Raw genomic sequence first — 25,320 nt, 5'->3', positions numbered from 1 at the left:
TGCATACTGGGGTCCCTAAACAGTCTTGGAATCACATAAATTGGGTATCACTGTAAAGCTGAGACTCTTGTGGATCCAATGAGTCCAACTGTATTCATGTGTGATGATGTTAGTCCCCATAGGAGACATTTCATTGTAGTGAGATCATTTTTTTAAACTTGACCTCCCTGTATAAAATGACCTGTGGTGACCTCTAGGATAATCACAGCCTCATGAAACTTTACAGCCACAAACTAGAGACCTAGAGCATTCAGAGGATGGATGGCTTCCCTAGCTAGATTGACAATAAGGGGTTTTCTGAGCAGTTTACACAACAGAAGTGCTCGCCATCCAATTGCAGAAAAATTAAATTCTTGCAGAGATCTCCAAATGTCAAACGTTTTTGATGCCAAATCACAGCATGGCTTTTTCTATGGTGTTCCTCAAGGTCTTGGTGTCTTAATGTGGTATTTTGGAGGGATTATTCTCAAGTGGTAAAAAACAGTTACATTTTAGCACCAAATCTGTGTAAGAAATGGTATCAACCCAAAAATTGCTGCAACAAATCATGAGACATAATAGAGCAAAGGAATGGTCATCATATACTTTTATCATAATGTTCTAAACCCTTATATACTTTCACAATTCATTTTAATTAATTAGTTCATGTTTATTTCTGATTTATGACTAGAACAACAACACACAGTGCTGCATCTCATATTAATCTTCAGGTCCTCAGCTTTCAGATGATGTACACCTCTTCTATGTGACATCTACTGTTGACCTGCTATCTCCCCCTAAAGACCCCCTGTACACCCTAAAAAAGACAAAAACAGGTCTATTGTCGGTCTCAGAGGGTTAATGAGCATCACTAATGTTGCATCTGGTAATGGTGGAGCTCATTTCAACTACTTTATATACTGCTGGGTAGCTTAATTTATATAATAATACATCATAATCATTAGTTGACTATATATTAATAATCTAAATCTGTAAAGTGAATAGTGTCAAATAAATGTAGTGGAGTAATGAGTACAATATTTCCCTCTGAGCATAGTGAGAGTATAAAGTAGCATAAAATGGAAATACTCAAGTTGAGTACAAATACATCAAATTTTTACTTTAGTACAGTACATGAGTAAATGTACTTTGTTACATTCCACCACTGCAACAAAGACTGTGTGCATTCTTTATTGATATTTTACAAAATCAATATCGGTGCATAAAAAACATCCAATTCTCACAAAAGAAACAGATGTGACATCTATTTTTTAATACTCCCTGTGTGTCCATTTTCAACTTGTACGCCAATACAACATATGAGCTGTTTGACAAAGCAAACAAAACTTATCTGTTTTTTTAATGCTCTTAATAATTTAATAATTTCTGGCCTTAAACATGCGTTATACTGTCAGTCGGTGTCATTCAAAAAGCTCAGATGGAAAAGGGAGTAACTGGGACTGTGAAGTGCTGAAAGGTGAAGCTACGCAGCTCTTCTTGTTTGGCTGGTAAACCCAGAGAGCGGAGTGGAGGTATGACAGGTATGAAGTGCCTGTACCTGTACTGTTGACACTACTGAAGCTTTGTCTTTTTATGCAGCGACAGTGGAATTTCCCCATCAGTCACTGCTGTTTTTTCTTGATTCATATCACGCACAAAGTCGCATAGAGCAAAAAAAACAAAAAACATTCAGGTGCTTCTCTACCGTTTGACCCTTCATGCCACTGACACCATATCTGATACTGAATGCTCAGTTTAACAACAAAAGCTGATAAATATTAGTTTGAAGTTTAATTAACTAATAAGAAAATGCAGCTGTAATCACATGCAGAGTGATACTATACTAGCATGATATGCATGTGTGAGTGGACACACATAAGAGAGACAGATACAGACACAATAAAAAAAACAAACTGGCTCACTACAGCTGGTCCAACTGGTCTGACGAGAAGAGAGAAAGGAAGGAGGAGGAGGAAGGTTCAGAGGAAGTAGTGCTGTGTTACAATTAGAAAACAACATATAAGAGGAGAGATACGGACAGAAGAGGAGAACAGGGACTGCAGAGAGACCAAAAGACTTCCAGAGTAAAGCTTTAAAGTTGTTGTTTTTTAGTAATGAAGTTTGGTGATGTGCAACTTTCTACTGCACTGACACACAAAAGGATTATTCTACTTGTGAGGTCACCTCTGAGGACGTGATCCGACATTCATCTACTTCATCAGGTCAGTGAGCGTCTACAAGTTCTGTGCAATTATTTACTTTCTTGTTCTTTGGCATTAAAAAAATTGCTGCTTTTAGCAAACTTCACTTATATTCAAGCCTGTGAACCCTTAATGAACAGAAACTTGTACAACTAAACTTGTTGCAAATATAAAAAAATGCATTTTCTACAATTTGAAAGAAAATCAGCTGCTAAAATATGAAACGTGCGCCTTCTTCAGGGTAAAAACTTTGAGTTAATGACTGACTTTGTAAGACGGATGGCTATGATGGAATGTTTGCTATGACATTTCAAAACAAAGAAGCTGTGTCTCCTGGTTTAGTTTAACTTTACAGGTTTCAACAGACTAAGTTTGCAGCCTCATAAAGTTCCCTATTTCCTTATTTGAAGCACTTCCAACTCTGCCGTTCTCATGTTTGCTGATGATTTCTGAGCAGGAAAGCCTATTAAACAAATACAGCGACTCTTTATCAAGGCAAAAGCACCACATGCATGTAGAATAGATCAAATAAAATCAACAGATAACATTTTAATACAATAGAGATGTTAGTTAAGCAAGAGATTATTTATTGCTTCATCATTGGGAAACAGCAATGGCCGTGCGGCCGTGCAGGTACATTCCTCCAGTCTGTTTCCTGCTCTGCTGGTTTCTGGGAGCCAGTAAACTTATCCCAGCTTTAATCTTCCACAGCTCCAGATTCCAGCCGGCACTCTACCTCTAACATCATCCCCAACATGAGTGATGACGCGGAGAGACACAGGCGCGAAGGGGGCCACAGCCATGGAGCCAGACAGGCCCCCAACGTCAAACCAAATCTTAGCCAGAAAGAGAGGAACAGCAAGGAGGACATGTGGAGGAAGGAGAAGCCTGCAAAAGTGAGGAGATCGAGGAGTATTGACTCGGAGAGGGTGGAGAGAAGCAGGAGGCGAGAGCGAGACCGGCACCATGGAGAGAGGAGGCAGCGTGGGAGGAGTGAGGAGGCCCGGGGACGAGACAGGAGAGAGAAAGACAGCGACAGGAGGAGGCCGCAAGAAGACGATGTGGACGAGACTGAGTGCGCTGTGTGTTTCTGCTCGTACGATAACATCTTCAGGACGCCAAAGCTGCTGGCGTGTGGGCACACCTTCTGCCTGGAGTGCCTCGCTCGCATCAACGTGACCTCTCCTGAGCTCAAGACCCTGTCGTGCCCTGTGTGTCGTGAGCTGACCGAGCTCCCCCACGGCCAGGACTTGCCCCGCCTGGGCAACAACGAGGAGATCATAGGCAAGCTGCCACCAGACATGCAAAGGGCCCTGTCCATCCGATTCAAGCGCAGCAAGGGCAAACTGCTCCTGAAGAACCCTCCTCAGAGCATCCCGACCAGGACTAATATCCTCGCCCTGCCTAAAAAGAGCAACGATGGCCAGGCGACAGGAGGGGGTGATCTCCACCTGAGCGCACTGGAGCAGGGAATTGTCCCAACCACTGTGGTGCACGTAGGAAGGCCTCCAAGCAGGGTCAGAGGTCGCCTGCGCAGGTTGTTCCGCTCGGACCAGTGCTACTACATCGTGGTGGGGACAATCATCACCATCACTGTGGCGCTCATGCTGGTGGGGGTTCTGGCCTTTGTGATCATACCGAATGTCATTCAACGGAGGCCTGATCAAGCATTGAACCAAACGACACAAGGTCCCCCAGCTCCATCCAATATAGGGTCGAGACCCTGAGGGGAGTCAGGGGTGGACAGGCTGTAGAGATGAGTCTAAAGCGGAGGGAGAGATTATCACACAAAACTTGTTGTGACTCTCAGTGATCCTTTTGCCCTCATTTGTCCTCCTGGTGAAGGAAAAACAAAACACTGGGACGTGGTCAGGTCATGTTCAGTGAAGTGAAGAAATGAAGGAAAATAAGGGCAGCAGCATTTTTTTTTAAAGAGGACCTATTATGCTTTTGTGCCTTTTCCCCTTTCCTTTAGTGTGTTATATCGTTTTTATTCATGTAAAAGATCTGCAAAGTTACAAAGTCCACGCCAAAGGGAGGTATTCTCCCCCACAGAAACAATGCTCCTGAACTGCCTGAAATGCCTCGCTTGAAGACCTGTCTCTTCTTCTGTAACGTGGTGATGTCACCAAGTAACACATTTGCATAATACCTGTCTAGCAGCTAGTTTGGCATGCCCTAAAACAAAGCTATTTAGAGTGGAGCTGAAGCGGAGTCCGAAGAGTTTTTTATTCGGTTGACCAATCACAACAGAGTGGGGCAACTGACCAATCAGGGAAACCCAAAATACAAGTATGCACCTGAAAATAAGCATGATAGGTCGTCTTTAAACGAAGGACACACAGGCTCAAAGTTGCACATGGGCAATATAGCCACTCTTTTCCTGAACATGTTTGTGATTACTGTGAAATACTGTACGTGTGAATAAACTGTCCATAATGATTAATAAGCTGTAAATGTTGAAATGTGCTAAACTAAAGACGTGCGTATCTTTTGATTGGCTGGTTTCCATAATCAGTTCAGGGTTTCTTGTTCTTACAACTTTTGTTTGTAAACCAACTCATTGTACATAGCCATAGATGATTTATATATTTGTATATAAGTATTTTCTCTTTTCACTCAAAAGAATGGGCTTTTTGTTATAATAAATAAAGCTTTTTTGAGACTTTGAATGCTCATTGCTCAGTATTTCTAAAACACATGATGACAACTTTATTTCTATAAACCAGGTGTTTACTTTCTGGGGCCAGGGACCCTTACAGGGGAGAACATTTTCCAAGAACCCCCTCTTAAAATCGTAACAGCAGTTAAGCATGTATACTTATTACCATATTTTCTCTTAGATGCCATTGGAACTATTTATATTCTAAAACTTTTCAACCTAAATACTTCAGACCTGTTTCATTGTGATAAACAGAAACACATTTTAATTTAAATAATATTAATACCACTTATGACAGTATTAATTTTTTTAGGGTCATGTCTAGAAGGTAACCCCCAAATTACGAAAACTTCCAAAACCTTGCAAAAAAACTAGCTTGAGACTCGCTGCCCAACGACCTATCCTAACCTTAACCATTCAAGGCCAATGCCTAACCTTAACTATTCGAGGTCAATGCCTAACCTTAACTATTCGAGGTCAATGCCTAACCTTAACTATTCAAGGCCAATGTCTAACGTTAACTATTCGAGGTCAATGTCTAACGTTAACCATTCAAGGTCAATGCCTAACATTAACTATTCGAGAGTAATGCCCTAACCATCAGCTTCGTAACTTGGGTGTTACTTTCTAGACACAACCTTTTTTAGTCCTTCTTCTCCATGAGTGCAGTATAGTGGGGACTTCCTGTCCATTTCCCTGACACTTATCCTCTTCTGACTGTAATCAAAACATATTTATGGGCTAATACCTTTCAGGAAACTGAATGTCCTCTTCAGACACCTGACCTTCTGGTGGTGTAAACAGACCAGTTAACAGGGTGGCCTTCCTCCTGACCCACTCAGGGAGGGTAGTTGTTTTAACATCAGTTTTATTGGCAATGACATGTAGCAGGTCAGTCACTTGTAGGTTAATATGCCATCCAAATATTTGGTGTGGGATGGGCAAAACATGTGACACGTAAAGTCCACAACAAACTGCAACCGTCTTTCCTGCAGCCCTTTAACTTATTTATCTGAGTGCCACCTTTAAACTTCAAGGGAATTAAACATAACAGAATACATGTTGCATAGTGATGTATGTAAAAGTAATGTGCTTATTGCAATAACTAGTTGCTAAAACCGACAAATATAGATTTTAAAGACAGTGGGGAAAAGTAACTAAGTGTATTTACTCAAGCACAATATTCAGGTACTTGCACATTAGTTTAGTATTTCCATTTTATGTCACTTTATACTTCTACTCCACTACATTTCAATACATTTTTATTCCACTTAGACCCTTGACATGATTTTAAACGTAAACATTCTAAATGTGTCCCACTTTGTTCCCGGTTGCAGTGTATGTGAATGTCATCAGCTGACAGGAAGTACACATGGACCCAAGCTGTTGCCTAGCAATGCAATTCCGTTGCAATTCCGTCAAAATGCGCTAAAACGGAGCGTTTCAGACAGAGGGTAAATACAGGCATATTCAGGCAGACAGCATGAGGAAAATAAAAGGTTTTTTGAACATTACAGCATGTGAACATGTTCTAGTAGAAACACAAAAAAAAAGTATGAACCTGGAAGTGAGCATAATATGGGACCTTTAAATGTCAAATTTGAAAAGTTACCATGGAATAAAAAGTAGGCCAATACATTTCTCTCTGAAATGTAGGGGAGTAGAAGTACAGTACAAAGTAGGAGAAATGGAAATACCTAAATAAAGTATCTCAAAACACAGTAGGCCTACTTGAGTAAATATAGTTACATTCCACCACTGTGATCAGTTTGTAAAATATGATGCATTGTCGATGTTGCTGATATTTCTGCAGATGCATCACTGTATTATTACAGTGTGTTATTGGCCTATACTACTTCTGAGTACTTTTCCCACCACCATTACCCAAGACACGCCTATCTGAGCCCCCCCTCCTGGACTATCGAGGCAAATATGGTCTGGTGCACCACAGCAGAGAAGACCCCCCTCCTCTATGCATGATGTGACTGCTTGGATAGGGGGGTTGAACATTTGGAGACCTTAAAGTCCTGCAACAGAAGCGGTCTGCTGTGGATATTATCGACCACCATGGCTTCCACTCCCTCCGCCTCGGCCCTGTCGGCTGTTCTCCGGTGTCGGGGGAATATCTGGAGCAGGAATCCGCCGACCAAGAGGCCTGCAAGCCTCGGTCTGACCGGCGGCTCTCCAGCTGAGTCCAGCTGGGCAAACCAAGCCTCAACGTGGGAAGCTTTCCTCCAAGGAGACCTGCATGTTCTGGTGGGAAGAAGACTGACTGTGGCGTATAAATCAGCCCGAGTGGATGGTGCAATGTTGAGGGGAAAAGATGCCAGGGAAATTAATAAATTATGTCACAAACAACTTTCGCAATCTGCAGGAGACGCGCGCTCAGCTGTGCGTAATGGTGTCCAAAACGCGCTGGTGCGTCAGCTGGCGCGCAGACTGATATCATCTAATAACCTGCTGCTGCCAGGAACAGACAGATGCTCTCAAATGATCCACAAGATTAAATACGAAACACACATGTGTAAAATAGTATTTATTCAGGAAAGTAGTAGTGAACTCCCAGCTGATGTCCTGAAAGTGTCCATCACGTCCAGAAGATTGATGGAACATGCAGGACAATTACCTTCATTCGTGTTAACTGGCTGGACAACTCTGAGGAGCACCTGCTTGTCGTTGACTGCTCTGGTGTCAGAGTTTATGTGTTTGAAGCTGGCGGTGTTGTGGATGTCCAGCAGCAGACCTGATGATGAGGATGGTGATGATGATGTGCTGCAGCATCAGAACATCAGGAACAATACCCTCCAGGTGAGCCTCATGAGACTTAAAGGGATAGTTTGTAACTTTCAGAAATGCTTGTTAACAGCGACACCTGTGGCTGTTAAGTCAATGAAAGTCAGCGTCATGCGCGCGCTTGCTCGCTCTAAATAGACATGAACGAGCATCGCTCAAAACAGTGAGGCGACACACGTCAGCTAAAACCACAATATCACTCTATATTTCAGCTGCTTGGCAGTAATGTTAGCTGACCAGACGAAGGTCTCTCCATGAATCAGTGCTGACCCTAGTGTTGGCTTTTCCTACCTCAGCCTCCGAGGCTGAAGCAGAAAGAGAAACGTTATCGCCTCCCTACTGCGCCCGGAGGGAGACACCGGCACCCGGTCGGAGACGATTACGTTTCTCGCTGCGGAGCTCCGTCACTTCACAAGACACGGGAAACCTCTTTTGGTCTGGAGGAGCTGCAGCAGTTATTTCTGCACAAACGTCCACTGAAAATTCACTAGATATTCTCAGGAGCCATGAAGTCTTCTGCAGTGTGTAATGTGCACGCATGAACGTGAGGTGGAGCGAGAATGCGCGCGTTGTGTGAGTGAAGGCAAGCGGGCACGCATAAGCGGGCGCGCATAAGCGGGCGCGCATAAGCGAGCGTGCATGGGACACCGACCCGGTAGATTTATACCTGTAAAAAGTTACAAACAGTCCCTTTAAAGGGATAGTTCAGGTTCAGTTCAGTTTTGAAGTGGGGCTGTATATCCTCCTGAGAACCAGCCCATTGACATGTGTCCACTGTAGTGGACATTTTGTCCACATGCATATCCTTTTACTCCTTTGACTTACTCTATCAACCCCTGGTGTGACATCATAGGCTTTCCAGTGATATGGCATTAGTTTTTTTTTAATCAAGTTGAATGTATTCTTGGTTTAATATCACTCTACGGCCATAATCTGTTCATTTGTTTTAGTCTTTTCACACTGAAATGTTCCTGTGGTCCACTACAGTGGACGTGCTGTAAAATAAAAAATAAAGTTAAAAAGCCTAAATTGTAAGATTTTCTTTTAACCCTAAATAGGAAGGAAATCACACAAAACAAGTAATTGGAAGACTCTTTTTTTACTCGGTTCCCAGGAGGATATGAGGGAGCCTGAGATAGGCCTATCCATAGGCAGTGTATCAGTTTAAGTGCACACTATATTTAGAATAATTTCTCCGGTTTACCTTGCCATGAGACAGCTATATACAGTCTATGTTTCTGACCGGGGAACTCAAGCCATTATCCAGATGCTCTCGCCAAAGCAACCATTAAAAAAAATAGAACTTTGGTGAATCCGAACTAACCAAAGTCACACAACAGCACAGACACACTAACCGATTGAGGCAGCGGTAGACCAGCAACCCCAGTGTTCCGTGAGATAAAAAAAAAAAAAAAATTTGAATGGAGTCTGGCAGCTTTGGCGAGGGCATAGATAACAGTTCCCAGTTGGAAAGGTTTGTCTCCGGGCAAGGTAAAGCGGTGAAAATATGTTTTGCTGCTGGCCCCGTCCACAGCAATACATCGCTTTGCTCCTGTGCGGCAACTCCTGTCTACTTCTCCAAACTGGCGGCGTGCAGACCGTCATCTACTGTAGGGAATACCCTGACTATGGATAAGTACCTCATACAACCCCACTTCAAAACACCTCCCTTTAATGTGATGCTTTATATGTGTTTATGTTACTGTATTAAACCATATGAAATAATTGCATAGGCCTACGTACTCTTTCAGGCAAATGGACGAACCCACTGTCCCACAGACCTCACCTCCTCCGTGGACTACTCCGACTCTGGACAAATGATCCCAGAAGACAGACCTGACTGAGAGTCCAAGGCCTCAGCACCAAAAATAGCCCACACACACTCAGTGATCTAACCTTGTTTACTGACTTTTACTTGGCTTTCACAATTCACAAAGCACATTTGGACTTCAACCCAGAGATACAAGAAAACAACTGGTCGTTTTTTTTAAAGCTTTTTTTTGCTTTAAAGAAAAGTAAGCAATACTGTAACAATAAATACCTGAGAAACATGAAACGCATGCTTTGTTTGTAGTACATTTTTACTTAAAGTAGGTATTCTAGGCCTCCTGGTGGATAATTAAAATAATTGCAGTACATTTTATTTGCACAAAAACTTATTTTGCAAACATGGAATGAAGTAAAATAGGCCTATAACATCTCTCAAAATGGAAATATTCAAATAATGTCCGATTAAAAACTGTATCATTGAAAGATTTGTACTTATTCTATCCATTTGTGTTTTTAAGATGTTTGCTTTATTTTTTACTATGAAATTATTTTTGGATAAAAATATAGATCTAAACAAATATTCAGTGCCAGTATAAGGTCACTTGTATACACGTTCCACCTGTTATAAGGATGTGCACATATCTACACATTTGTGCATCTATTTCTACACGTGGAATGCTATCTGATATCACTTTCCATGTTAACCTTATAAATACATATTTACAGAGTAAGTTATGCGTATTTGCAAATCGCCCTGTATTTTTATGGACTACACAACACAAATGCAAAAATACATATTTGTGGATAGTGAAATATTTGCAGATCATGGTACACATTTGTGGAATGTCTTCTGTGGGTTACAACCAATAAAGTCCAATAAAAACTTCCATACAAGGATAGGATCTCTCTTCATCACCATATTTCGACGCCACAGTATGTGAAAGCAGACAATAAATGTTTACAAAGACATCAAATGCTTCTGTTTGTTAATTAGCTCTGCAGAGAGCCGCTCAACACGCCTTGCCTTGCCTAAAACGGAGCGTTTCAGACAGAAGGGTGAATACAGGGATATTCAGGCAGACAGTACGAGGACAATAATGTGTTTTTTTAACATTACAGCATGTAAACATGTTCTAGTAGAAACACAAAATACAAGTATGAATCTGAAAATGAGCACGATATGGGATCTTTAATGACATTTATTTATTTATCGAGTCATGCATTTATTAATTAATTAATTAATTTATCGAGTCATGCATTTATTCATTTATTTATTTTTCTATTTATTTTGGCAGGTTTTGTCCTCGGTACTTCTTTGCAGCTCAAGCAGAAAATGCATGTTATTAAATTCAATTAGCTAGGATCTCTCTTCATTACCATATTTCGACGTGAAAGCAGACAATAAATGTTTACAAAGACATAAATGCTTCTGTTTTTAATTTAATTAGCTCTGCAGAGAGCCGCTCAACACGCCTTGCCTTGCCTAAAATGGAGTGTTTCAGACAGGAGGGTGAAGACAGGGATATTCAGACAGACAGTATGAGGAAAATAATGTGTTTTTTGGAACATTACAGCATGTAAACATGTTCTAGTAGAAACACAAAATACAAGTATGAACCTGAAAATGAGCACGATATGGGACCTTTAATGACATTTATTTATTTATCGAGTCATGCATTTATTCATTTATTTATTTATTTATTTATCGAGTCATGCATTTATTCATTTATTTATTTATTTATTTATCGAGTCATGCATTTATTCATTTATTTATTTATTTATTTATCGAGTCATGCATTTATTCATTTATTTATTTATTTATTTATCGAGTCATGTATTTATTAATTTATTTATTTTTTATTTAATTTTGGCAGGGTTTGTCCTCAGTACTTCTTTGCAGCTCAAGCAGAAAATGCATGTTATAAAATTAGCTAAGATAGGATCTCTCTTCATTACCATATAATAATAATACTATATAATATAATATATATATATAATAATAGTATATTATTCATTTATTTTTTTGTTATGTTGTATAGTCTTAAATTGTGCAAAACAAATAAACAAACAAAAAAATAAACATGTTCTAGTAGAAACACAAAATACAAGTATGGACCTGAACATTTGCATGATATGGGACCTTAAATTACATTTATTTATTTATCGAGTCATGTATTTATTAGTTTATTTATTTTTTATTTTTTTATTATTATTAATAATAATAATAATAATAATAATAATAAGTATACATTTTATTTATATAGCGCTTTTCTGGATACTCACAGACACTTTACACAAGCAACTTAAAATGTATTATAATTTATTTTGGCAGGTTTTGTCCTCGGTACTTCTCTGCAGCTCAAGCAGAAAATGCATGTTATTAAATTAGCTAGGATAGGATCTCTCTTCATTACCATATTTCGACGTGAAAGCAGACAATAAAATGTATACAAAGACATCAAAGGCTGCTGTTTTTATTTTAATTAGCCTGCAACACGTGTCTGTGTTGCGTAATCTCTCTCAAGGTGACAGTCAGTCAGGGCGGGACTTCCTTCCTCCCTCTCTACCCAGGAAGTCGTCGTGTTACTTTTTCCTCCTCCTCCTCCTCCTCCTCCTCTCCTTCCAGTCTTGGGAGAAACAAGAGAAACTAAAGGGGTGTTAAGTTGCTTTTTGTAGCAAGAGAACAGCTTCCTCGAGTCTCCGGTCGGTCAACTTTTACCGGTTGTCATCGAACGAAATGGCCCCAAAGAGAAGAAGACGCTCAAAGGGTAAATTACTAACGACTAGGAGCTGATTCCAACACGCTCCTCCTCACAGCTCTACAGTAGTTACACAGTCTAGAGAGGTATAATCTGTCTGTCGAGCATTAGAGAGAGAGAAGTCAGTGTTAAAGGTTGTTCTTTATGTCTTTAATAACACACAGTTTGGTGTATTTAGCGAGGCAGCCACAGGTGATCAGAGATAATCGATCAGAGACAGTTCTGGTGAATCATCACTCCAGCTCCCATAAAGCAACTTCCTACCAGATAGAAACTGGTATAACCTGATTTCCTGTTTTTCATTTTTTATAACAATGTTGTTGCCACTTTGTTGTCACTTTTATTTATGCTACCTCATTTATTTTGTATTTATACTACCTCATTTATTTTTTATTTATAATACCTCATATCATTTTTATTTATACTACCTCATTTAATTTGTATTTATTCTACCTCTTATCATTTTTATTTTTACTAGCTCATTTATTTTTTATTTATTTTTTACGTTGTATTACCTCTTATCATTTTTATTTATACTACCTGTTTTCATTTTTATTTATACTACCTCATTTATTTTTTATTATTTTTTTATTTATAATACCTCTTATCATTTTTATTTATACTACCTCTTTTATTTTTTATTATTTTTTTATTTATAATACCTCTTATCATTTTTATTTATACTACCTCATTTAATTTTTATTTATAATACCTCATATCAGTTTTATTTACACTACCTCTTATCATTTTTATTTTTACTACCTTATTTATTTTTTATTTATTTTTTATTTATAATACCTCATTTAATTTTTATTTGTGCTACCTCTTATCATTTTTATTTTTACTACCTCATTTATTTGTTATTTATAATACCTCTTATCATTTTTATTTATACAACCTGTTATCATTTTTATTTATACTACTTCATTTAATTTTTATTTATAATACCTCATATCAGTTTTATTTATACTACCTTATTTATTTTTTATTTATTTATTATTTATAATACCTCTTATCATTTTTATTTATACTACCTGTTATCATTTTTATTTATACTACTTCATTTAATTTTTATTTATACTACCTCATATCAGTTTTATTTATACTACCTCATTTATTTTTTTATTTATACTACCTCATTTATTTAAAACAAAAACTGCAACAAATTTGCACACTTTGCTGATGTATATAGTGTGTTATTCTATGTTTATATTTTATCTATTAATTCATTTATTTATTCATTTCTATTTTATAATTTTTTTATATCTATGTTAGTTGTAGTATTTTGGTATATTTTTTAGTGTATTCTGTAGATATTTGAGTGTTGATACAGTATGTATATCTATATCTATCTATCTTATTGCAACCTTTATTTTCTGAAAGTACATTGTGTTCTTGTTATTTCAGATGGAAGGGGATATTGAAAGGATATTGAAACTTCACACCAAGATGAGTCCTGTCCTTCCTCGTATTCCGTCCATCTTCACCCTGATCGACACTGTATTGTGTCCTTATAACTTTAGTAACTTCACAACAAAGTGTGACTCCAGATCTCTTACTATGTGCTTGTGATGATACACAGGCTGCCCGTCCCGTATCCCATTCCTGTTGTCTGTAAAACACTTTCTATTCACACACCCTGTCCTCCTGTAACCAACCTCCCTCCCTCTGAGTTTCTGGGCCATGCTCCGCAAGAGAGGCTCTGTCGTTCTTTGTGGCGCATTCCTGTTTATCACCTGGAACGCCATACTGGTGCTTCTGCTGTGGGGCAGACCGCCGCCCACCGAGCCGGGCGAGCATGACCCAGAGAAGAAAGAAGTGCCTGAAAGGCCCACTAATGATATGGTGGGAGATGTGCTCCGAATGGCAGACACGTTCGGGGAAGAGCTTGAAGAGCAGAGGAAAATCCTGCTGCAGATCAAGAATCAGCGAGCACTGTGGGAGCCGTCAAACAAAAAGGGACAGAAGGTCGACGTCCCGCATCAGCCTGTCATTCCTATCCTGGTAATCGCCTGCAACAGGGTCACTGTGAGGCGCTGCTTGGACAAACTCCTGGAGCTCCGTCCTTCAGCGGAGCTTTTCCCGATCATAGTGAGTCAGGACTGTGGACACGCCGAAACTGCTGAGGTGATCCGTTCTTATGGAAATCAAGTAGTTCATCTGAAACAGCCGGACTTGTCAAATGTCGCTGTGCGACCAGAGCACAAGAAGTTTCAGGGTTACTACAAAATCTCCAGGCATTACCGCTGGGCTCTCAACCAAGTGTTCAAGACCCTGTCTCATTCCTCTGCTGTGATTGTGGAGGATGATCTCGAGGTAAACACATCATCAAATTAGTGGCAACATATTGCTCTAGTTAATGCTTTTATATTAGTATTACATCAGATTCAAATGCCCAAGGTTACATTTATATGTTCATTCTTTTTCTACATCAATATAAAAACAATGCTGTTAAGTTATTATATTCTTAAAGCAGTTGATTTCACTGGTTGACAGGGGTCATGTTAAACTGATATTGAATTATTCATGTCCTACCCTAGGTGGCGCCAGACTTCTTTGAGTACTTCCGAGCCTTGCAGCCACTCCTGAAATCCGACCCCAGTCTGTGGTGTGTGTCGGCCTGGAATGACAATGGCAGGGACGGCTACGTGAATCCTGGCAAGGCCGACCTGCTCTACAGGACCGACTTCTTTCCAGGCCTGGGGTGGATGCTCCTCAAGGAGGTATGGGAGGAGCTGGAGCCCAAGTGGCCTGCTTCATTCTGGGATGACTGGATGCGCCAGCCAGAGCAGCGCCGCAACCGTGCCTGTATACGTCCAGAGATCTCGCGCACTTTAACCTTTGGCCGGAAAGGAGTGAGTCTGGGTCAATTCTATGACAAGTACCTGCGTTACATTAAACTGAATACCGAGTTTGTGCCTTTCACCAAGTTAGACCTGAGTTACTTGAAGGAGGAGACGTACAGAGAACAGTTTGAGAAGGAAGTTTACAGCGCTCCCTTGGTTACATATGAAGATGTTAAGCAAGGGCAGCTGAAAGGAACTGGGCCCTTCCGCCTTCAATATACTAGAAAGGATAGTTTCAAAGTGCTGGCCAAAAACCTGGGAATCATGGAGGACTTGAAGTCTGGAGTCCCAAGGACAGGATACAGAGGGGTTGTCAGTTTCATCTCAAGAGGACGGAGAATCTACTTGGCCCCTCCTCCAGGATGGACCAAGTACGATCCCACCTGGAGCTGATAATCCAGAAGAAAGTTTATGTGCATTAGCCTTTTTGTAATCTCTGAATGTCAGCTGGGGAAAGTATTTCAGACCAAAGACTCATGTCCTTAAAGTGTATCTTTGATTGAATGATATGTACTTTAGATTATTGCCTATAACAATGCAGAATGGATTGTCTCTCTTTCTAGTGTTGGGGTTATTGCCAATGCTACTCAGGTCTTTTACATTATTCTAAAACGATTCTTACATTGTAGGATACAGCCTAAACCGTTTGTTAGACAAGACTGCTGTAATTCACCAGAGATCTATTTTTTATATTCTGCTAATTCTGCACATGACATTCATTAATGCATTCAATGCAATGATCTCGTTTGCCACTTTTTTTGTGTAAATTATTTGCAAATTCTGGTAGCCTGTGTGAACTGTTTATGTCTGGTACAAATATGAAAATATAATCTGTGGTATGGTTGCTTATGGTGGTGGTGACTGGTCATAACTGCAGTATGTATAATCCGTCATTTGATTCTCATTTGTATGTCTTCTATGAAAAATCTGTTCTTCCTGCTTATATTTTCATTCAGTTAATTTTGTTGAATGATTCTCCAATATAGTACACCTTGCAGGTGCCTGTGTTTGTATGTTTTTGGAATAAAAAAAAAACAATGCACAAGTTGTTTTTTTAATGAGTTGCTTAATTCAGGTAGCTTTTGCAGAAAGAATACCGTGTTCTCAGTTCATATTTAGATTATAAAAATGTATCCTGAGGGAAATTGTTGTGCAGCAGTTGCAGTACAAAGTGGAAAATCAAATATATAGAATACAAATTAACAAAAATATAAACAGTAAAGATTATCAAGAAGGTGCAAGGAGAAGGTAAGGTAAAGTGCAATCTAATGCAGTACAGTATCACTGGGTTAATAATTGTAAACATGTACATGCAAATACATAATATAGTACAGTATAGTATAGTACAGTATAGTATATTATAGTATAGTACAGTACAGTATAGTATACTATCGTACAGTACAGCATAGTATAGTACAGTACAGTATAATACAGTATAGTACAGTATAATATAGTACAGTATAGTAAAGTTTAGTATCGTACAGTCCAGTATAGTATAGTACAGTACAGTATATTACACTATAATATAGTACAGTATAGTAAAGTATAGTATAATACAGTATAGTATAATACAATACAGTACAGTATAGTATAATATAGTATAGTATAATACAATACAATACAATACAGTATAGTATAATATAGTACAGTATAGTATAATACAATACAGTACAGTATAGTAAAATATAGTATGGTATAATATAGTATAGTAAAGTATAGTATAGTACAATATAATATAGTATAGTATAGTATAGTATAGTACAGTACAGTATAGTATAGTATAGTACAGTATAGTACAGTACAGTATAGTATAGTATAGTACAGTATAGTATAGTACAGTACAGTATAGTATAGTATAGTACAGTATAGTATAATATAGTATAGTACAGTATAGTATAGTACAGTATAGTATAGTACAGTATAGTATAGTATAGTATATTACTAATGAAACATTAGACTTCTAGAAAGATAATTTAATTTCATGTCAGTGTGTGTTGTGTGGAGCTACGGAAGCCGCCGTGGCCCAAACACGTTCGCGCATCCGTTTCCCCTGCTGCTAACTGACCTGTCTGTTTACTTCATTATCAACGATGATGTGAGACCGGAGCCGCTAGCTAGCTAGCCTAGCTACAGTCATGAAGAGCCGGTGAGAGATGGAGGAACAGACACACATATTAATGTTCCTCCTTTTACTTCTTTTTATTCACGATAGCTGATTATTTGTTTCCACCTGTTCTGCTTGTAAAGGACCGTTAAAATCTTAAATTAGCCTTGTTAGCATGTTAGCATGCTAGGCTACATGCTAAGCTACATGCTAGGCTACATGCTAAGCTACATGCTAGGCTAGCTGTGCAGCGGGTTTATGGCAGATTGCAAACTGGACAACACTGGAAGTGTTTTCTAATTGAGTTGAGTAACACGGGCTCTGTTTAATAACACCGACCGGAGCTTTAAAGGTTGATTAGCCACCACGTGTTCTCCCTGGAGGAAGCAGCCTTTCAGCTAACACCGCTAGCTGCTGCTAGTGAAACTGTGTGATGGAGCCAGGCGCCTTGCGTGAGAGCCCCGCCGGCTCCGGGGAGTCAGACGCCGGGGACTGGAGGGAGGTGACTCCCGGTAGAGAGGAGGAGGAAGAGGAGGAGGTGAAAGCTGCAGAAACTCCTGAAGCAACAACACTGGAGACCTGTGATGAAGGTGAAAGACAGAAAGGAGTTGGTGAGCAGCTACACAGCCCCACAGACGAGCTGGACCCCAGAATCCAGGTAGGACAACCTCATGTTAGTGCATATTTATTATGATATCAAGCTTAGACTTGCATACTAATAGCTAGGGTCTAGTTATCTGGGTGGGCATCACTGGAACATCATTGGTTAAGCCTAACAGAGAGGTAGCTCCTATGTGTCTAATATTATGTGTCATTGCCCAATCTGTGCAAAACCTTTTGATCTTTGTCAGATCAAAAGTGATTATCTTGCTTGTTAAAGGGACTGTTTGTAAGAATCAGAAATGCTTGTTAACAGCGACACCTGTGGCCGTTAAGTCAACAAAAGTCAGTGTCCTGTTGCTCGCGCTTGTGCTTGCTCTACATAGACTTGAATGAGCATTGCTCAAAACAGTGAGGCGACACACGTCAGCTAAAACCACAATATCACTCTATATTTCACCTGCTTGGCAGTAATGTTAGCTGACCAGACGAAGGTCTCTCCATGAATCGATGCTGATCCTAGTGTTGGCTGAAAAGAAACGTTATCATCTCTGACCGCGGTCGGAGGGAACAGGGGTGACACCGGAGTTTTGGTCGGAGACGATAACGTTACTCGCTGCGGAGCTCCGTCACTTCACAAGACACAGGAAACCTCTGTTGGTCTGGAGGAGCTGCAGCAGTTATTTCTGCACAAACGTCCACTGTACATTCACTAGATATTCTCAGAGCTAAACTAACTCTTCTGCAGTGTGTAGTGTGCGCGCATGCACGTGAGGTGGAGCGAAATAGTGAGAACGAGCGCGTTGTGTGAGTGAAGGCAAGCAGGTAGAGGAGCAGAGTACAGCAGAGACTCCGGCCCTGGAGACCAAAGCTACGGTCTCCCCCGCGTACTACGACCACGGCCAACACTGTTTTGCAAGACGGGCTTCACTAGATACAACTTTGAGATTTTGGTGCTTCCGTGTAGTTTGTGTTGGAGTCTGAATCTGAACAGCGTAGCCATATGCGAGCGCGCATGGCAAACCGACCCGGTAGATTTATACGTGTAAAAAGTTACAAACAGTCCCTTTAAGCCTAACGGAGAGGTAGCTACTATGTGTCTAAGATACGCATTTGCCCATTTCATTTCATTTCATTCCTGCCCCAGTTTGCACCTCCCCTGCATTATTACCATTGATTTATTTAATTTAAATGTAATAATAGTAATATACAAGATGTAAACTGGAATGTATTTCACCCAAGTGTTAGAAGAGTATACAATTTATATTTTCTAGTTGTTAATAAGAGCCTAAAGCAGCACATAATTAATTTAGTTTTTCCCACAGGAAGAGTTGGAGCATCTAAATGAAGCAAGTGCAGAAATCAACAGACTGGAGCTGCAGTTGGATGTAAGTAAAAAAAAAATACACATTTCTTAGTAAATAAAAATACACTCTCCTCCTAATTGTTCAGTCTTCCTATACATGACAAAAAAAAATATGGAAAACAGATTGAATAAAATCACTTTGATTTTGACAAAACAAAACTCATGAGAATTGTGAAAAGAACACCACCCTAGGAATTGCTTGCTATCTCTGTTGTTGAATATTTTATTAGTCTACCCAAGACAGTGCTCATCAATATGATAATTTTGTTTTTTAGTATCTCTAAGCATAAGGTCTGGAAAAGTCACAACTTTTAAAATGTTTTGGTGCTGATAGTTTTTGACACTCAAGTGAACTGTATGCTCACTTGCAGTATCACACTCCTGCCCATTCCATTACAGGGAAATCTAATCTTGTAATTTTCATCCATTATCCATCCAGGATGCCAGATCAGGGTACCGGAAGATCCTCACAGAGTCTGCCAGGAAGCTTAATGCTCAGAGCTCTCAGCTTGGGGGCTGCATAGAGAAAGCAAGGCCCTACTATGAAGCTCGTCGCCTTGCGAAAGAGGTACACACTATCAATAACTGTGTACTGTCTAAATATGTTTACATGTGTCTCATGTATTTAAAAGGGAAACTTTTTGAGAAATCTTCTTTGTCAGAAATACAGTTTACTATATTAAGATGCAAGTTCTAGCCTCAATGTGAGCAAGACCTTCTGAAGTGTCCTTAGACTAGGCACTTTGTCCTTACCAGGTCCAGCAGTGTAGAAAAATACAGTACAGTTAAATATGTGGTTGGTTTCCTTTACTCATCTGTTCCTTTCTACATTTATTGGCCTGATGGACATCAAAAACTATGACTCACAAGCACAGTTTGACAGTTCTGATTGTAATTGAACTAATTGGTAACAGAACAGGGGATGGTGTCCTTGTCATATTCCACCTCTGTAGGCTGTAAAAGTTTTGTCTGTTCTCTGTAGGCACAGCAGGAGACCCAGAAGGCAGCTTTGAGCTATGAGAGAGCGGTCTCTATGCACACAGCTGCCAGGGAGATGGTCTATGTGGCAGAGCAGGGTCTGATGGCTGATGGCAAGAACACCCTGGATCCCACCTGGCAGGAGATGCTCAACCACGCTACCTCCAAGGTAACAAAAGCCCCTTTCCTACTGGACAAAAAAATCCCACTAACATCTGGCTTTTGTGTTTAGTGGGGAAGGTTACAATCGGCGTTCATTTCCCGGACAAATAACTTGGGTATTTGTTAGGGATGTGCATTCCAAGCAAATATATTATTCATAAATCACTGGGAATTAGTCGATTATTATTCAAGTAATCGCTGCATGAAAAAAAACAGAAGGGCCAGTGCAATGGATGATGAATGTTCTAAGGTAAAACATTCACTGAGAAGTACAAAGAACAAAAATATTGTCTAAAACTTGGTGGGAAGTGACATATAAATAAAACAAGAGGCTTAATCAGTGTAAGTCCATTACCTTGTTTATTTGAGCATTTTTACATGTACTAAACGAAAGAAGAACAGTCTTGTTAAAAGAGAACTCCACTGATTTAGCATTCAGCACTCCTAAAACACTGACTCATGATGGACAGTCAAACCTGCAGTAGGCAGAATGTTTTTGGCATCATTGGGCAAAAATTCCGTAATAACCTTTCAGCATATTGTAATTCCAGTGTTCTGCGCCTCCTCATGGCTCTGTTTTCAGGCTTTAAAAAATCTAGCCCGTGACAGGAGACTTTGACCAATCACAGGTCAGTTCAGAGAGAGAGCGTTCCTATTGGCTGCTCATTCATCGGAGGCAGCTGTAAATCATTCGCGAACTCCGATCAAATTGTCAAACTAGGAAGGGATTGTTTTCGGATTACCTGTCTCATGCACTACTGTCAGGATATAGTTAGAGAGAGGTCAATGCCTTGTACTTGTTATCACATTAGCTTCGGCTTTGTGTTTGTGGGTGTGGGTGTGTGTGTTAATATCCTGCTTCCGCGTGTGTCTCACAGGTGAATGAAGCCGAGGAGGAGCGACTTCGCAGTGAGAGGGAGCACATGCGCGTCACACACGCCTGTCAGGAGGCCGAGGCTCGTGTTCAGATGCTGCAGAAGTCCCTCAAAAGAGTCATTGTGAAATCCAAACCTTACTTTGAGCTCAAGGCCCAGTTCAACCACATCCTGGAGGTAATGCAGACACAGGGGAGCCCACTAATACCTCTTGTTTGTGAAACCTTAAACACATACAAGATGTTCTGTGCAGTGTACTTTGTTCTCCGTCACTCCCAGTTTCCCCATTCTCCAAAGAAAAATCTGTAATTTAGTTGTGTTGTAAATATGCTGCTGAGTTGGCAAAAACTGCTGTGATATATTGTGTATGTTATGGATTTAGTAAAGGTCACTGGTAGGTTATGGCATAAAATCAATGTTGAAATTGATGATAAAAGTTGCTGTGCCCTCTGTGTGACTCCAGGAGAACAAGACCATAGTGATGCAGCTGGAACAGCAAGTAGCCAAAGTGAAGACCCGCTACTCCATCGCCTTACGGAACTTGGAACAAATTAGCGAGCAGATTCACGCTCAGAGGGAGTCCGAGGGAGGACGCACCAGCGTCTGCAGTGGGCGCAGTCCCCCCGTTGGAGCCGAGTCCGACGTCAGGGTTAAGAAAGAAGGCGGAGCCTGCGGTGGTGCGATGGGGACGGACCGAGTGGATTCAGCCATCGAGCTGGAGAAATACAAGGAGAAGGAGAATGAAAAGGAGAGGGAGCGGGCTGGGTCGGATTCCCTCTCGGTCTTCAGCCTGCAGACCATCGCTTCCGACTTGGAGAAATACGACTCCATCGAGCACCTCGGGGACCTCAGCGATGTCGGGAGCGTAACTGGGGATGAGGGGGAGAAAGAGAGAGGCGGAGTGATGGATAGAAGAGACAAGCGGGTGGTGGAAACATCCGCCAAAGAGCGCCAGCAGCAGTTCTACAAGCAGCATCACCGGAGCTTCAGTTTGTGAGGCTGTCATAGATATAAAACAGCTAAAAAACACTGCAAAAGTAATGTGAGTTATCAAGAAAGTGTAAATTAGGGTAAACATCCCTGACACATAGGTACCAACCAAAGTATAAGACATTGAATTTGCTCCAAATCAGGAGCGATGCAGTTGCAGGTGTATGATATGATGTGATGGTGTAAATAAGCACACGTACGTTGACTGACAACACATTATTCTAATGCTGACACTGATCAATAGTTAATATTGCAGCCTAGTTAGAACACTACTGGAATTTAAAGAGCTTTCAAACCTCCAGGACAAGTATACTGTATATTCACTCCCTCTGAGGGATTCTGGGTAGAATTTGTTCCTTGAGCATGAAGGAACAGTGAGGAATGATCAAAAGCCCCGTTTGAGCAGACATGTTTAGAAAGACGTCATTTCTTACTTTCCCAGTCTAATCGTTGATCTAATTTGGTGAGACTAGTGAAAACAAAACCCTCCATTGCCCCCTCCCCCCCTTCAGTCGTGTCGAGTCTTATCAGCGATTGCTTCAAGGTAGAGGGGTCGCAGCAGGATCTCTCCGTACACACTGAGATCCGCAAACATATCCACCCTCATCAAGTTAGTGCGCAGGGAAAAAATGACAAAAACGATTCTCTGTCGGTGCAGAGTGAAAGCATGTTTGAATTCACATTTCACATATTTATTTCCAGTAACATGCTGCAAGCGGTGCTTTATTTTTGGCACGAGAGAATGCGTTTTTTGACAATTCCTTAAAGTCTGAATGTGATAAAGACTCTTTCCCACTCCGACAGCATGCTCTCCTGGTTAGCTATCTAAGCAGACATTTATGACATGTATTCGGGGCAAAATGCTGAAACAGAAACTGACACATTAAAGCTAAGAGGATGAAGCTGTAGCCATGTTTTCTTTTTTTTATGTCGCTATGCTGTAGTCTTATGAAAAAGCCTTTCCAAAATTTGTATAATTTGGATATTGTTTACATTTGTATCAGTGGATTTCTTTTCCTCTTTTGTTTGCCTTTTTAAAAACAATATGCCCTTGTTGTAATTTGAAGTGTGCCTTGACACAGAACAAGTAACAAATTTAGCATGAGTAGCACTTTGTTGTAAACTCACCTGTAGTTCTGTTTAGAACCATTTAAAGAACAAGCGTGTGCCCTTTTAGGATTTTTAAAAAATAATCGGGAGTCACCCGGGCACCACTTCCGATGAGACTTGAAGAGTTATGATTTTTTATTTTTTTATTTCTGTACTTCCTCTTATGATATTGTACTTTGATTGTCAAAGTGTGAGATGCAAAACGATGAAGTCAAGAAATGACTTGTAAATGTATGTAATTATTACAGAGCTGGAAAATACTGACATGTACAGTTACCGTGTGTTAACTGATTTGAATGTTTGACAAGTTTTGTTGTACAGATGTTCTCACAGTTTGTCATGTGTATTTAAAATCATTATTGTCGCAGTTTATCTGAAGCACCTCACCTTCACTCCTGTCTTAACAATTCACCCTTTTAATGGCATTTGTGAATTAGTCACAGAATGTCACTTTTTTAATTTATTGCATTGTCATATCTATAATCAATAAACCAAATCATACTTCTTGGGGGCTTGTGTGATTCCCATATTTGATATATTGTAGGACTTATTGTAGAATTAAATGCCGTGAGGCAGGTTTAGGATGTGAATTTTAACAGATGCAGGAAGAGGGATGGTGAGACAGGGAGAGGTTATGTCTTTCTTCCCAGCCTCCCTTCAATTATTCAGCAAGATATATAAATATGAAGCAGGATCTCAGAATAGATGGAGCAGAGGATGTTGGGAAAACACACACAAAAGGGGAAACAAATATCTAGGAGGCGATGGCTTTTGATTTAATAGATGACCAGTGTTGTAGAAATGACTGCTTCGTCGACTTTACTCCAAAGGGCTTTGGGATAAAGGCTTAAAATGTAGTCACTGTTAATACCACGACGCCATATCTGCACCTCCATCCGTGTCTAGTCCTCCTGCAGTGATCTAATTATTAACGGTGGGATAAATCTACAAGCTTATCATAAACCCAAAAGCCTCCTCGTAAGATTCATTGTGATATTTCACTGTCGTGGGCCCAGTACCTTCATCTAGGAGAAGAGGGGTGGAGAAAAAAAGCACATAAATGCGTGAGAGAAGGACTGTTACGCACGGTGCGTCTCCATCATGACGTCGTGAATTAGCTCCAGATTGTAGAGGAGGAGGAGGAGAGAGAGAGAGAGAAAAAGGAAGGGAGTGTGGTGAATCGGTGTTTCGTCGTTTCATGGGGATGCGTTTGTATATAGTGCATGTATATTTATTTTTTGTATTTGTCATTTCTTACCATGCGTAAATGCAATACATGGAGGAGAAAAAACCCGAATGAGATCCGTTCTGTTTTTGTAACATCCTGTTTACGAACCGGAGAGCAGCTTGCACATTTATAGCCATACTAATACAGCCATAAAAGATCCTTGTAAAAGATGCATATTTGTACCAAATAATCCGACATTTGGGTTGTGGATGATCCAGCCTGGAGGACGCACTGCTATCTCTGACTGAGCGCATCGAAACTAATAGTAAGTACACATGCTATACTGCTTTGCTTCAGGGGGTGCTAGATAGATAGATGCTACTATTATTACCCATTATAGGGTCGCAATAAAATGAGACTACATTTATTCCGTTTCCAGTGCACATAATAATCTACACAGATGACAAATTTCGTGCTTCAGATTTGCATGCAAAGGCCATTCATTTTCCATTATTGGCACAGGCCAGATTTGTTTTGAGTTCCTTCTTGCAAGAATCCCAGTCTGCATTTATTATATGCACTAAAAAAAAGACATGATTGCACATTTTTTTTTAAAACATCATTCATTTAATGTTTTATTTAAGGCGCTATACTTTTTGGAGATCCATGCATATGAGGAGGACAGTATATACGGGCTTGTTTAATATGGTCGGCCTTCCTCTACAGGCCATCACATCACGGATTCCCTTCGTCAACAGCCCGACAAGTAACTACCGGCAGCATACGGTTGGTGGCACCCTCACTGTGACCCTCACGTCTCAATAGTTCATGCTCAGCCATGCACAAAATACATCTGAGTCTATGTGTGTGGAGCTGCTCAGAGCTTGCATGGGTTTCTCAACATTGAAGCTGTCTTTGGTGCTGAAATGGACCATGGATCATCCCTTTCCACTGCAG

At 40.2% G+C, this 25,320-nt stretch overlaps 5 protein-coding genes across 6 annotated transcripts in view; all 5 read left to right on the top strand.

Moving 5' to 3' along the window:
• The first annotated feature begins 1,961 nt into the window (after positions 1-1,961).
• rnf183 (ring finger protein 183) lies at positions 1,962-4,156 on the top strand. The gene is made up of 2 exons (XM_037784963.1): positions 1,962-2,201; positions 2,892-4,156. The coding sequence occupies exon 2, from the start codon at positions 2,936-2,938 to the stop codon at positions 3,905-3,907; it is 972 nt and encodes a 323-aa protein (XP_037640891.1). The 5' UTR covers positions 1,962-2,201; positions 2,892-2,935; the 3' UTR covers positions 3,908-4,156.
• Positions 4,157-6,807: 2,651 nt separating this feature from the next.
• Positions 6,808-10,374, top strand: LOC119497106. The gene is made up of 2 exons (XM_037784964.1): positions 6,808-7,650; positions 9,387-10,374. Exons 1-2 carry the CDS (start codon positions 6,910-6,912, stop codon positions 9,477-9,479), a joined length of 834 nt encoding a protein of 277 aa, XP_037640892.1. The 5' UTR covers positions 6,808-6,909; the 3' UTR covers positions 9,480-10,374.
• Positions 10,375-11,958: 1,584 nt separating this feature from the next.
• Positions 11,959-16,055, top strand: mgat1a (alpha-1,3-mannosyl-glycoprotein 2-beta-N-acetylglucosaminyltransferase a). The gene is made up of 3 exons (XM_037784961.1): positions 11,959-12,173; positions 13,572-14,480; positions 14,705-16,055. The coding sequence occupies exons 2-3, from the start codon at positions 13,848-13,850 to the stop codon at positions 15,401-15,403; spliced, it is 1,332 nt and encodes a 443-aa protein (XP_037640889.1). The 5' UTR covers positions 11,959-12,173; positions 13,572-13,847; the 3' UTR covers positions 15,404-16,055.
• A 1,492-nt stretch (positions 16,056-17,547) lies between these two features.
• sh3bp5la (SH3-binding domain protein 5-like, a) lies at positions 17,548-23,703 on the top strand. Its single transcript, XM_037784173.1, has 6 exons — positions 17,548-17,772; positions 19,040-19,102; positions 19,520-19,648; positions 20,063-20,227; positions 21,099-21,272; positions 21,559-23,703. The coding sequence occupies exons 1-6, from the start codon at positions 17,548-17,550 to the stop codon at positions 22,090-22,092; spliced, it is 1,290 nt and encodes a 429-aa protein (XP_037640101.1). The 3' UTR covers positions 22,093-23,703.
• Positions 23,704-24,235: 532 nt separating this feature from the next.
• The window catches only part of gabbr1a (gamma-aminobutyric acid (GABA) B receptor, 1a), an 85,417-nt gene continuing 84,332 nt past the window's right edge, over positions 24,236-25,320 (top strand). Inside the window, exons 1-2 of one of the 2 annotated variants that reach the window (XM_037784172.1) lie at positions 24,236-24,688; positions 25,090-25,149. The gene's annotated coding sequence lies outside the window, so the exon portion shown is untranslated. The remainder of the gene's footprint in view (positions 24,689-25,089; positions 25,150-25,320) is intronic. The other variant, XM_037784171.1, reaches the window with a different exon arrangement.

Source organism: Sebastes umbrosus, chromosome 11, assembly GCF_015220745.1.
Source record: "Sebastes umbrosus isolate fSebUmb1 chromosome 11, fSebUmb1.pri, whole genome shotgun sequence".
NCBI classification, from domain to species: domain Eukaryota; kingdom Metazoa; phylum Chordata; class Actinopteri; order Perciformes; family Sebastidae; genus Sebastes; species Sebastes umbrosus.
This window is presented reverse-complemented; position numbering and strand designations above follow the sequence as displayed.